Raw genomic sequence first — 14,276 nt, 5'->3', positions numbered from 1 at the left:
GTCTTTCTCTCTTTTTCTTCGTCTCTTTGTAAGCAGCACGGCTACCGAGTACGCGCTCGAGCCAAGGCGAGAGGAATAGAGTGGGAGAAAGACGGATAAGAGAACGAGACGAGGTCCAACGGAGGAGGACAGAGTAGGCCGGACTCGTCGTGAAGCAAGAGAGAGAAAGAGAGGGAGAGAGAGAGAGAGAGTGAGAGAGATAAAAGGAAAAAGATAGGAGACACTGGGTGCTAAGAAGAGAGAAAGAAAGAGTACGCATAACATACGGTCCATAAGTGTGTAGAGTCCTGCGAGGAGGAAAAGTAGAAGGAAGCAACGGCACAGGCACAATAGTAGTGGTAGTAATAGTAATAGTAGTCGTAGTCGTAATAGTAGTACTAGTAGCAGCAGCAGTAGCAACAAAAGCAGCGGTAGAAGCAGAAGTAACGAAGAAGGAGGAGGAGGAGGAGGAGGAGGAGGAGGAGGAGGAGAAGAAGTCCGAGAGCGTTACCTCCCGGAGGCGCGGCGCCGACGACGTTTGCGACTATAAGTAAGTCTCGCGCGTCGCGTCGCGGCTTAATGCCATAGCCGCGTCCGTGGCGCCAAGAGGAGGGCCCCCTGGCGACGATAAGCCTTCTTGCTTGTCCGTCGCGAACAGAGAAAAAAAAGAGACAGAGAGAAAGAAAGAGACAGGGAGAGAGAGAGAGAGAGAGAGAGGGAGACAACGGGTAGCTTTCACCCGCGTTTTTGAGCAGAGCGTTATATACCCCGCGCGGGTTGTGGATCGCGACAGTGTAGATAATAGCGTGGACTAGTGCCGGTGGTGCACGTCTGGCTTGTCCAGTTAACGCAGTGTGTCCGCGACAGTCGGTGTGATTGTCAGTGATCTCCGTTCTTTTGATCTTTCATTTCGGTGTCAAATCGTTAATTGTGCTTTGTGTGTCATTGCATCGATTTCTCTTTTTATATTGTTATTATAGGAGAAGAAGAAGAAGAAGAAGAAATAGAAGGAAAAGGATTAGACAAGGATAACATCGTTAAAAGAAAGATAAAAGAATCCTTTGGTGCTTGCCCTTTGTCATAAAGTTACCCTTTTCCAATTGGACGGTAGACTACTAGATCGAAGAGGGAGGTTTACGAGCTTTGAGTGATTCGACGAGATACCCTCTCTATTAACCGCGAGGAAGTAAGCTTTCTCGGGATAGTAAGAGGAGGAAAAAGACGAAGAAGACGAAGAAGAAAAAGAAGAGGAAGAGGAAGAAAAGTAAAAAGAGGAGGATAAAGTAGGAGTGCTTTGAGAGATAATCGTGTTGTTCTTTTTCATTGTTTTCCTTTTTCCCTAGTTCCAATTTCTTCTTCCTTTCCTTTCTCCTTTACTTTCTTCCTTCCCTTATAACTTTCTTTTTTCTTTCTTTCTTTCTTTCTTTCTTTCTTTCTTCACTACGTTTCGCGACAGTTGAACGAAGTCGTTCGTACCGCACGCGCGTGTCTCGTCCTCGGTCTCCCGCGAAGAAGACAGATATATACGTATATATCATGTCGGGGCTGCTTTACACGCTTCTCGGACTCGCCGCGAGTACGAGCCTCCACTGTGCCGTCAGGCGCGAAATCAGTCCGTGCACCTGCCGACAAGAGGAGTTCTCCAGTCCCGTTATCAATCCGGCTCAGGCCACGGCCAATGCCGGCAACAATGCTCCTCCGGCGCCTCCTCCTCCCCATCACGGAGGACACGGGGAACGCATCGAGGTCGTCTGCGAACGTATGGACTCCTTCGGGCAACTAGCTGATGCCCTTAGAGGGAAGTTCACCGCCGAACAACAAATCATCCTAAGAGTTTCTCATTCCAATCTCAGGGATATATCACGGCACGATTTCAAGGAGCTAAGAATGTCCATAACCAGGCTCGAACTAAATCACGATCATCTCGAGTGAGTTTGATAATTTTTATTTCCAATAAGATTAACCGTTGTTATCAATTTTTTTTCTTCTTCTTCCTCCTTAACGAGACCCTCGCGAAATTTAATTCTTTATCGCGAGAAAATTGATCGATTTATCGATATGATTTCGAAATAATTAATCGATTGACCAATCGATTAATCACGACCTCGTTTCGTGCTATCTCTTTTATCGTTCAATCGTGAGAAATGTTTTTCACTAATACGTGAATATTTATCGATCTTTTTTAACCGATTGAAATCCGATTGATCTCATATCCGTGCGTACTTGATCGAATCGTTCCGAAGATTCTCTCTCTCTCTCTCTCTCTCTTTCTCTATCACGCGTTTGACGTTTGACGCGTGCGATATCATTCCTACCACATCACCCTTTCCCATAACTTCGACTAACATTTTTCGTCAGCTGTGTTTCATCCAAATGCGATAACAACGATGACATTAGTATTTCTATATTATTTAACAGAAGGAATTCACGCGTGTTCACGAATATGATACGCATGTTGATAAAAGGAGTCTACTATCATTGCAAAATATCGTCGGCTATAATTTCGGACGTTGATTGGATGATGTTTCCATATAAACCAAAAGACATCATTATCGGTTGTCCTAATTTATCGAAAACAAAATAATATAATTGAATCGTTGCATGAAATCCCATAAAAAAAAAAAAAAAATTAAATAAATAAATAAATAAAGACAAGGAGAAAAAGTAAAATAAGGAAAAAAAAAAAAAGAAAATAGATTCGTCGTCCGTCTGCTTTATGCGCGATATCCCTGAATTTTCTCGTTTCTTAGAAAAAATGATTCTTCGGATTTTTTTCCGAGCAACACAAAGGACGTGTACCGGTCTTCCTTGATTATCCTGCCGTGCATACCACGAGAAACGAAGGAAAATGAGAGTCCTTGAAATGCGGACGATCTTCGAGAAGGCGCGTTCTCACGAGCTAAGAAACATAGAGAAACACGAACGTAAGAATGGAGTCTCTTAATCGTTGACCTTTTCGAAAGAGTTATCTCGAGTAGCCCTGCATTTATCATCTTGCAATAATTAAATAACGAAACGCTCCGCGAGCCAACGTTAAGTGAATAATCCTATGATAGTAATCGTACCCCCTTTTCGCAACAACCCATCTCCTACGTATGTATTTGTACTACGATTTTTCGACTCTCGATTAAAAGCAATTCATTTCAATTTTAATTTCTCCGAGATGAAGATGATTGAGATAATTGAAAATTTACGTCATTCGTTTTTTCCTTTGACGATTAAAGTCAACTTTAATCAATCCTAAACTCACTTTAATCGCTAATCCTCTTGTTTACGTACAGATAAAACAAAATACAAAAATAAAGAAAAAAGCGAAGAAGAAAACAAAAAAAGAAAAAGAAAGAAAGAAAGAAAGAAAGAAGAAGAAAAAATACGGAGACAAAAAAAAATTAAAAGAAAAAATTGAAATAAGATTACGAAAAGATACGAGAAGATATATGCCCCCGCGATGTAAAGATTTCTAAGCGACATTACGTTTGCATATTGTTCATTGATTCAAAGAAGCCACGTGTTTCTCAGTACAAGTTTGAGCGTGTGCGAGTGAATACATATATGCGTGCGTGCTCGCGCGCAAGAACCGAAGATAACGTTATCAAAAGGAGATGCCTTTCCAGCTTCTCTCTTAAAGAAAATTTCGATTTTGCTTATCGCTAACTTATCTCTAAGGATTAACACCCGAACGTAACGTTAAAAAAAAGAGAAAAAAAAAGAAAAAGAAAAAAAAAAGTAGCTGCATTTCAGCTATTAATTTCAAATATTATATTTATTATTTATTTTAAAGGATCGTTGATGGGGACGTTTTTGCCGGTTTGGGACGGACACAATATTTGAGTCTTGCCGATAACGATGTACCAGCGATACCGAGACACATTTTATCGCATCTTTCGTTATTGAGGACTCTGGATCTTAGCAGAAATCGGATTAGTCGTATCGATCTTGATGATTTTAAGGTAAGCAATAACGACATGATCAATTTTTCTCTTTCAATTTCTACGTATCGATCATCGATTACACGCGAAAGATAATCGTTTTTCCTTGTTCGCGTGAGTGATGCATCGAAAAGAAAAAAGAAAAAAAAAAAAAAAAGGAAAAAAAAAAAGAAAAACAATTTGAAAGATAATACAATGTGTTTTTCGAAGAAACAGACGGAATATGCATAACGTATGCTTCGCACGCACACGTGTGACGATTCACGTGCAGCGAATTATCGCGAGAACGTTAAAAGCCGCTCGACGATTCGCGATTTTAACTAAGCGAGCAAAATAATTTCTAACGAGTGCCTCGTGCCTCGGATGCACGTTTCTTTTCTTTCTTTTCTTTTTTCTCTCTCTCTCTCTCTCTCTCTCTCTCTCTCTCTCTCTTCCCTTTCGTTGACGTCAGAAGCAAAGAAGAGAAGACAGACGAAAGGAAGTACGAGTTGTGAAAGGGGAACCTCAAGAAAGTATCAATTTGCACTCGGACGACGTACTTCCTTCCTTTTCTCTTTCTTTTTTTTTTCTTTTTTTACTTTTTTTTCTTTCTTTCTTTGATATTCGAAAATCTTACGACGAATTTAATCGAGCTCTCTTTCTTGAATAAAGATTCGATAGAAAGATGTAACAAGAGCATGGTGCTCGTTAAACGATAACCTTCTCTCGTGAAATTCGATCTTTGCGAAATGAGTTACGGACTTTTATGGTAATTATACAAATATACGGCGGAACATTAAAAAAAAAAAAAAAAAAAAAAAAAAAAAAAATCATTCATCGATATCTTTCTTAACGTTTATCATTAATTAGATCCAAACGACGAAGTTAATTGTCGTTAATGTTGTTTCGAAATGGATAAAACAATCGTCGATTATTCTTCTTATTGCAGTATAATCCGACGTTGCAGCATCTGTCGATGGCAGGAAATGCGATTTCCGAGATGGTGCCAGGTTCGTTGCCACCGTTGGTCAAACATCTTCATGTAGGCCGAAACCGGCTTCACACTTTGAATCGCACTTTACGGTAAGAATAATCTTTCCCTCGTTCTATTATGACAATCATCCCTTTTTCCCCTAAGAAATATCTCTCCCTCGTTCTATTATGACAATCATCCCTTCTCACGGAATGAGAAATAATAATAACGTGAGAAAGAGAGGGGAGAGATAAGATCAGGTAAAACGGGTCTCTCTCGGTCGTAAAAATATTTTCACGTTTTGATCGCGGTACAATGATGTTTACCATTCTCGTATCTCACCACTTATCTAATTGGCTTTATTTATTCATCATTCATCATCGACAACGTTACGACTGAACTCTTTGCTCGACTCGAACGATTAAGACTACGGCTGTTCACGAGAGAGAGAGAGAGAGAGAGAGAGAGAGAGAGAGAGAGAGAGAGAGAGAGAGAGAGAGAGAGAGGGAAATACAATTAAATTCTTGTAGAGTAGTAATCATGTGTGTGCGTGTATGTGTGTGTGTGTGTGTTGAAATCTTATCGGATTATTGAATGAAAAAACGTAAGACCGAAAAAATATTATTTTCGATGGAGACATAAATTAAAAAAAGAAAAAGAAAAAAAAGAAAAAAAAGAGAAAGAGAGAGACACAATCACTTTCCCTCGCAACGCTCAGAGAGGCAAAAAAAAAAAAAGAAAAAGAGAAAGAAAGAATGAAAGAAGAAAAAAAGAAAAGAAAAAATCCAAATGAAATATGTCTTCACGTTTCGCAGGGATCTGAATCAGCTCGAATGGTTGCTCGTAAATTCGAACGAGCTCACATCGTTGGACGGCGAATTACCGTCCTCGGGGCACAATTTAAAAATGCTCTACGCCGTGGACAACAAGCTGACTCATCTACCGATAGAGTTTCGATATCTTCACCGTTTGGAATCCCTTTTCCTTCAGCACAATAAGATTCGTAGCTTGAACGGAGCTTTACAAAAGGCACGGCGTCTGAAGTTCCTCGAGCTTTCCTACAACGATTTGCAGGAGGTAAATTTTCAATATCCATAAACTATTATGCACTCTTTTATTTCTCTCTTGAATGCGCTTTCAACGATGGATCACGATTAAAATGCATTATTTCCTTTTCTTTTTCCTTTTTTTTTTTTTTTCCATTTCATTTCATCATAATCGATTCTCATAATCGAAACTTTCTCGAGTGCAACGTAACGTGTGAACAAAAAAAGAAAAAAAAGAAAAAAAAAGAAAAAAAAGAAAAGAAAAGAAAAGAAAAGAAAAAAGAAAAGAAAGAGAAAGAAAGAAAAAGAAAAAAGCTTCGCTGTATGTTTTATTAGTTAGAAGAAGAGTAGCCGCCCTCAGGGCGTCGTATCGAGCACGCGCGGATACATGCGAGAAGTCGTACTCGTGTGAAGCGTGTCGTACATACACGTGTCTCTCTCTTTCTCTCTCTCTCTCTCTCTTTTTCTTTCTCTCTCTTTCACACACACTCTTTCTCTTTCTGTCGCACGCAGCATCTCAGCCGCAGCATCTCTGCTATATACAGTATATAGCAAGGGACTCGCGCGGAGGCGTCTCTAGAGCGTGCCGTGCATTAAGTCAATTACCGCAACGTAACATAATTATTATGCCGAGTAGTTCCGTCGCGCAGATTAAAGCTTCATTCGAGCGGACGTTTATCGGATAAATTCTTCCTCTCAGCCCCCGTTCGAGATCGGCTTATCTCTAGAAAGCGATTCTTAAGGGGCTTCGATCTCGACGTTTACGATTATTTATCGTGACGCGAGCTTATACGATGTTCTTCTATCTCTTTCCCTCTCTCTCTCTTTCTCTCTCACACACACTTTCCCTTTATTTCTCTTTTTTCTTTTATTTTTTTATTTTTATGGGAGTTAGAACAAGAAGAGATTACGAACGCCACGTAGATGCATTCGTCATTGAAAGAGAAAGAGAGAGAGAGAAAGAGAGAAAACTTTCATTCTTTTATCTGAATCGTCGCGACACGCCGATCATCGTCGATCGTACGTACTCTCGTGTGTTTTTCCGCGTGTAAACGCAAAGAGAGTTCCAATCTGAGAGAGGAGCTTATCGTCGTTTGAACGTCGTTTCAAATGGAGCGAGACTCGATGACGACCATTGAGTTCTCCCGACGATTCATTGACTCTTCTCTTCTTCTTTTTTCTTTTCTCTTTTTTTCTTTTATATATATATATATCTTTTTCTCTTATGTTTTAGATTTGTTTAAGAAAACTGCTTTGAGATGATTATTATTACTGTAAAATTGATTAAATGGGAGAGAGAGAGAGAGAGAGAGAGAGAGAGAGAGAGAGAGAGAGTAACTTTGTGTTTATTAATTAATTAAATAAGAATTGTGTTAAGTTCATAGAAAACACTTTGAATGTTTACACTTCAGCTGAACGAAGAGGACTTCGTAGAAGTTGAGATGCTGGAAGATCTCGAGCTTGGACATAACTCTTTGAAATCTCTTGGTGGTACTAACGAAGATGGAAGCGGGGCTAATAGTGCCCTTTACCCTCTCAGGTCTCTCAAATGCCTGAACTTGACGCACAACGAGCTACGAGAGTTCTCATTCGCTTCGTTGCGTGGTTTGCGTGAGCTACGATTACTCGACCTTTCCGATAATAGAATAGCTCGATTACGTAGAGGAAGAACACCATCGGAGGTGAGCAACCATTCGTTTCTATGCACGATTCTATTATAATAATTCTAAAAAATACCTTAAAAAATACCTATAAAAAATATTTAAGTATAAATTAATTTTAAGATTATATATATATAATTTTAAAATTTATGACAACAATTTCTTTGTCCCAACGAATATAAAAACGTAGGAATGAAATGCCATCATAAATTTCATATATAATCCTACAATTTATAAAAGCATTGACGTTTATTAATTAATATATGGTATTATACATTACTCTAATATATACATATATATATATATATATATATATATATATATATATATATATATATAATCCTAAAAGTTCAATAGAGTCTGTTATTCTATCATCCTTGTGGTATTTTAGAATTAAAAAAAAAAAGAAAAAAAAGGAAAAAAAAGAAAACATAATAAAAAAATATCGAATTGAAAAGATCGATTGAATCTTCGTAGAATTTGGTCGAAGAGGAAGGTGACGAGATGGCAGGTGGTAATATTCAGGACATACGACTACAACATAACGAGCTTAGGAGTTTAGAAGGTTCTCTATTCGTCGGTATGAAGGAACTTCAAAGACTCAATCTCAGTCACAATGCGTTAGGTCCAATGATCGCTCTTCGTGATCTTCGTGGACTCGATCGTCTTCGTGTTCTCGATCTATCTCACAATGAGCTCATCACGCTCGAGGACACTTCTGAGGTAAGAGAAACAATATATCGTCGATAGTTCTCGTTAAATTTTCTTTTTTCTTTTTTTTTTTTTTTTTTTGTTTCAAACAAATTTCATTCAATTAACTCGAAACTTTTATAAAACTCAGACGTGGCTGCCTGCATTGGAAGAATTAAATGCTTCGCATAATCGTTTGATTACGCTCTCTGGCCGAGATTTCCGCGGTTTTCCTGTATTATGTTCGGCAGACGTCAGCGCGAATCGAATACGAACGCTGATGCCGGAATTAGTTGCGAATACTCGTTGCACCATTCACGGTGTTCCAGATGTCCTTCGTATATACCTTCAAGGTGAGTCATTTTTTATTGTTATTTCATTCGAAGCAAACTAACAAGATAAACGTGGATAATTAATATATTGATCCCTCTTCTTTTTTTTTTTTTTTATCGTCTTCAACCGAGACGCTTTTAAAATCGACTCGATAAAAAAATTCGAAAAATCATGATTTTCGTTCAATTGTCTTTTCACCCTTACAATGATTAGATCAGTCGACACGCATCTACTGAATGGGCGCCAGTATGTAATTAATAAACACGTCGTTGAGTTGGACGAAGGAAAAAGAAATGGGTGGGAAAGACAGAGGGAGAGAAAGAGAGAAAGGGAGAGAGAGAGAGAGAGAGAGAGAGAAAGAGAGAGCGAGGACGAGTGACGGCAGAAAATAAATTATTCCCTGATAGCAGCGTGATTCCGTTTGGCGCCCGAGCGAGACGTACATACATTATTTGTTACAACGAGTTACATTTATCGCGATAACCCCCCATTCGTGGCGCCATCTCACATTATTTATTGTATCGTACGTGGCTGATCGTGCTTGTTATTATTGTTTAATACAGTAGTCGCGTAGCTGTTATCACGACCCTTCCACGTTATCTCAACTAGTCTCGATATTTTTCGGACTCCTCTCTCTCTCTCTCGTTTTTTTTTTTGTCGTTATACTAATATAAATTCTCATCATTGATCTTTCATCCTAAGAGTTTGCATAATGCAAGGTCCAAAACGTGCACAATAAAAAAATGGTAATATTTTCCTCAGGAATCGAACGAGATCGATCTAATCTATGTTATTAAAGTCCATATTATTTAGACGTTAAAAATGATCGAGTAGACATAACGAGCCACGACTTTGTTGATAGAATGGAAATATGATAATCAATAGAAAATTTGTTTAATTTTTCATTACAGACAATCCGGTATTATGCGATGCTGGTCTGGCCGATCTAACGGTTGCCCTCGAAGTGAATCATGCAAAGGTTTACGGAGTGGCAAATAATTGTCCAACAACGACATCGTCAATGCCAATCGAATCAACGTCATCTTTACCACCCTTACCACCAACACTTTTGTTGGCAGCTGCCGCGGCAGCCTCGGGGGCTAACGTTTCTTTTGCCGCGACCCTCGAATAAATACTTCTCAATGAGAGGGCTAAACTTGGTCGAACCGGAGTAAGTCAATAAAAAGAAGCGAGTTTGTCGCCTCGAAGGAGTTACTCGGTGTGCTTCTTCCGTACCTGGAAGACACGAAGGAAAGTGTCTCAAGTTGTTCGTTCGGAACGATAGAACTAACTAAGAATAATTTCGCATATCGTCGAAATAATCAAAGATCCATTCTGGTTAGTCAACTCAATCATGCCTAAAGACGAAGAGAGAGATTTCGTCTTCGGCTATTCCGATATTATCTACTTGTTAGCTCGAAGAAAAACAAATCGACGAAATTAATGTCCCTTCGATGACATACATTTATGTACATATGTACGCGACTAAGATCGGTGAGATCTCCTTTTTGATAGCAAACTTATTCTCGAAAGTGTGCATATCATAATACGATAATATGTGTAATATAACATCGTCTAGTTGAGGAGAGAGAGAGAGAGCGAGAGAGCGAGAGAGAGAGAGAGAGAGAGAGAGAGAGAGAGAGAGAGAGAGAAAGAGATAGAACTGCTTCTTGTATACTGTTCTAATGTATATAACTTTGAAGCTTTTTGTTAATCAATGAACGCTTTTGAAAGACGCTGTTATATATCACCGATTATAGTAGAAACAGTCGCGAATCACGTAATAGAGTCCGTTAATAGAGAATTTTATTGTTTTAATGGACATATTTATTTTTTTTCTTTCCTTTTTTTTTCTTTTTTTTTTCTTTAATTAATTAATTAATTAATTATTATTATTATTATTATTATTATTATTATTATTATTATTATTATTAATATTATTATTATTATTATTATTATTATTATTATTATACCGTCCGGCTGGTAATTTCGAAATTATCGATTCTTTATTTTTCTTATTATCTATGCAAAATATAAGCTGATGAAAGATCGTGGTTTTATAGAGACAAAAATAAACGATTAATGATCATTAGTCTCGGTTGAACGATAGACAACGTTATTGTATTCAATGTAAATAACTTCTTTTAATACATGTATACTTCTTAGATGTGTTGTGTTGTAATGAACGCGTTTTTCGTTATAGTAGATTTACGTTATCGTTTCGCCGTTAATCGAAGTTATAGCTTCATTCTAAAAATTCCATAATCGAAAAAGAACATGCGTTACCAACGATAAATATTAACGAACGTGGCACAAAACTCGATAAATAGATTGACGAGCACAGCTAAATTCTATTTAATAGACACTTCAACGATTCATTATAATTGTATACATTTTGACGTATTTATATGGAATAGCTTGTTCATCCAATAGTAAATTCATTCAAGACATGTTAGTAAGGAAAATTGTGGGAGAATAGATGTTAATGACCGACGATCTAATAACTTGATTAGACGATATAATTAATAGATTTTTGAGGGGGGGGGGGAAAATCTAAATCGATAGTCTCTGCACGAATCTCAACGTTATTAGATCGTTAGTTAGTATTGTATTAATAATGTACCACGTACGATGTGATTACCTAGCGTGTTAATTCGAAATTAATCTTTTAATGAACCAACTTACGATGATTCTCTTGTAATAACAAATCGTGCAACTCGTTCGAAATTTTTTTCTTTTTCTTTTTTTTTTTTCTTCCGAAAATATCTTTTGTTAACTCTCAGTGTTTGATTTATGGTTTGAATCGCGTCGCCTGCTAGGTTTTAATCGTATCACACATGGTCATGGTACCGTGCAAATACGGCTGTCATTCTACGTAGTAGTAAATCATCGATTCCCATCGACCAAACTTCGATCCATAATTAATTTCTTCGATAGCCGAGCAAACGATTGGCCCATGGGTCAATGGAGCAAATGAAATCTGTTAGCTTACGCTCTGCTCAAGATATAGGCTGATTGGCAGTGGGCGATCAATTGACCCTCTCGTTAACTAGTGCCAATAGGGATGAATTGTTATAAGTTCGTCTCCTTGCATACATGATACATTGGCCCTTTCCGAGTAACGCGATTTCTTGAATTGCGATAAGAATAAGATTTTTCTTAAACGTTATCGATACTTGGACCGGCACTGAACAAATAAATCTAATGACAAATTTAATGAAAGAAACTCAATTTTAATCTAATGTTTCTTATACGTCATTTTAACAAATCGATATCATTTGCAAACGTATCCATTAACACAAGTCATTTAATATAATTGCCTCCAGCCTCGTATGGCTTGAAATTTAATTCTACGTTTATTACTATTACCTGTAGTATTTTTAAACACAGAAATTGTAATTAAGGAAGACACAGAGAAGTCATAAAGCAGCTATTAGTATAAACATTTGTTATATGTAGAAAACAGCCGTTAGCGCCGACTGCTAGCTAAATTAGCTAGAACTCAAAATCGAGATAATTTAATTCCTAAGTATTTTAAATTAGTAAATTTTATGGGTGCTACGTAAGGATATAAGAGAATTCATTATTTTAATTTACCATAGATTTTATTTCAACGTGAAGAATATTTCCTGACGAGAGACCTATTCTTTTTTTTTCTCTCTCTCTTTTTTCTAATTATCTACTTGCGCACGAATCTTTATTCACTTGTATAAATAAATAGTATAGCACCCATAATACGGATGTAAAACTTGACTATAATGTAGGTGCCATATATAAATATACAAAAGACAAAGCAGATACCTGTTAATAACTTAGTCTCTAAGTAATTTATCTGTACTGTGATTTGCAGTTTCTTATTTCCAACATAAATATCTTTAAGTAGACGAAAAGCTAGGAGTAACCAATACTCGTACGAGATGGTAAATATTAAAAAACGAAGAAACATTACCATAACGATTATAAATCTTAAATTTTAATAAGAACATACCGATAAGTCTACAGTTGGAGTGTCACAAGTCCTATATATATATATATACATATATACATATATACATATATATATATATATATATATATATATATATATATATATATATATATATATATATATAACAAATCGTTTTAGATACTTTAATTTTTATTAATAAAGACTTTACTCTTCTAATTTCTATCTTCCATACTATAAAAGTATACTTATCCTTTAATTATTGTCATTACTAGTATAATACTAGTATTATAATAAAAGCATTTAATGTACAATTGATATTTCTAGCTTCCGTCCATATAATACTTTAAAAAGACAATCCTTAAAAGACACAGAAATGCAGTGATGTTGGAGACTTGTGATTGCCTAGTAAAGTCGATAGTGCCTTTTAAATCGATCATATGTTCTTTTTTAAGCGTAGGCTGTATTTCCTTGACTAATAATATAAGAACTAAGTATTAATTGCATATATACTTAGTTTTAATATTAAATGATAGAGACAAATACATACCTTTCCACAATTCGTCTTCTTTAATCAAATGCACATAATATTTATCCTTTGTATGTTCGTTGTTTTTAAAAAATGATACCTTCACTTCATCATAATCTTCTTTATCTTCTATATTGATACCAAAATTCAAATTACATTTGTAAATATTTGTAGCTCTCTTAATAGCATCCCAATCCTTGCGTTTTTTCTCTTTTCTTTCCTGTACCTCTATATAAAAATACATATAAATAACTATAAGTATTCTTATTATCATATACATTTATATATATATATATATATATATATATATATATATATATATATATATATATATATAGATTTTGTGTACATATGTACCTTGTTTTAAGTCAACCAATTCCAGAGATAAACTGTCTCTGTACGCCTTGACTTCTGCTATGTCTTTTTGTAATATTTCTTCTTGTTTGATCATATTACTGATCTTTTTATCTACAATTTTCTGATTCAACATTATATCATCTATTTCAGACTTTAATGTTTCCAATTGTTTCTGTAACTCTGACATTTTGATCAAATTTGTTTCCTTTATTTGTGAATATTCTGTCAAAGAAAAAAGAAATGAAAGAAATGGAGAAAAAATAATGTATACTATTTATTCTTCACGCATCTTTCATATTCCAAAACAAAATTTGTCAATAGTCATACAATTGTTACATAATTAATAAATATTTACTCACAACTTGACATCACTGGAAGCTGTATTAGAAAATTGTTTATTATCAATCAAAAAGAATATTTTGTATTAATTTTTTGACATTTACCATTTTTACCAGCCGTTGCATTCTCTATCTTCGAAACGACGTGTTTTTCAAATTCGCAACAAAACGATGATAATTTTTCCAATACAGTAAAGTCACCATTTTGTAAAACATGAGCAATATCACATTCGTATTTTTCGATTCCCATCTTGTATGATACACTGCATAATTAAGAAAAACTTATTAATTACTAGTTAAGGCGCGACAAGAGAAATCGTCCTAAGCGTTTACAGCCGCCATATTTTTATGTTCGAACGCATTCAAATATCCAGTATTGCCAACATATTAAACCGAATATCTCTAATATACAATTGTATCATTAAAGGGGAGAAAACAAAAAAAATCACTGATAAATTTTGTATTTATATGTAATCTTAAATTCTCTTTTAGATTTTTAATCACATCCATTTAATC

At 36.0% G+C, this 14,276-nt stretch overlaps 2 protein-coding genes across 2 annotated transcripts; one reads left to right on the top strand and one right to left on the bottom strand.

The window, feature by feature from the left end:
- Window positions 1–563: 563 nt before the first annotated feature.
- Window positions 564–12,386, top strand: LOC124421642 (protein artichoke-like). The gene is made up of 8 exons (XM_046957065.1): window positions 564–1,907; window positions 3,761–3,929; window positions 4,837–4,970; window positions 5,676–5,937; window positions 7,319–7,588; window positions 8,045–8,290; window positions 8,409–8,610; window positions 9,502–12,386. The coding sequence occupies exons 1-8, from the start codon at window positions 1,516–1,518 to the stop codon at window positions 9,720–9,722; spliced, it is 1,896 nt and encodes a 631-aa protein (XP_046813021.1). The 5' UTR covers window positions 564–1,515; the 3' UTR covers window positions 9,723–12,386.
- Window positions 12,174–14,154, bottom strand: LOC124421646. The gene is made up of 4 exons (XM_046957071.1): window positions 13,866–14,154; window positions 13,423–13,644; window positions 13,087–13,293; window positions 12,174–13,011 (listed from the first exon to the last, which is right to left on the bottom strand). The coding sequence occupies exons 1-4, from the start codon at window positions 14,008–14,010 to the stop codon at window positions 12,860–12,862; spliced, it is 726 nt and encodes a 241-aa protein (XP_046813027.1). The 5' UTR covers window positions 14,011–14,154; the 3' UTR covers window positions 12,174–12,859.
- Between the last annotated feature and the right edge of the window lie 122 nt (window positions 14,155–14,276).

Source organism: Vespa crabro, chromosome 2 (assembly GCF_910589235.1).
Source record: "Vespa crabro chromosome 2, iyVesCrab1.2, whole genome shotgun sequence".
In the NCBI taxonomy this organism is placed as follows: domain Eukaryota; kingdom Metazoa; phylum Arthropoda; class Insecta; order Hymenoptera; family Vespidae; genus Vespa; species Vespa crabro.
The sequence above is the reverse complement of the archived record's forward strand: the minus strand, read 5'-3'. Positions and strand labels throughout refer to the sequence as shown.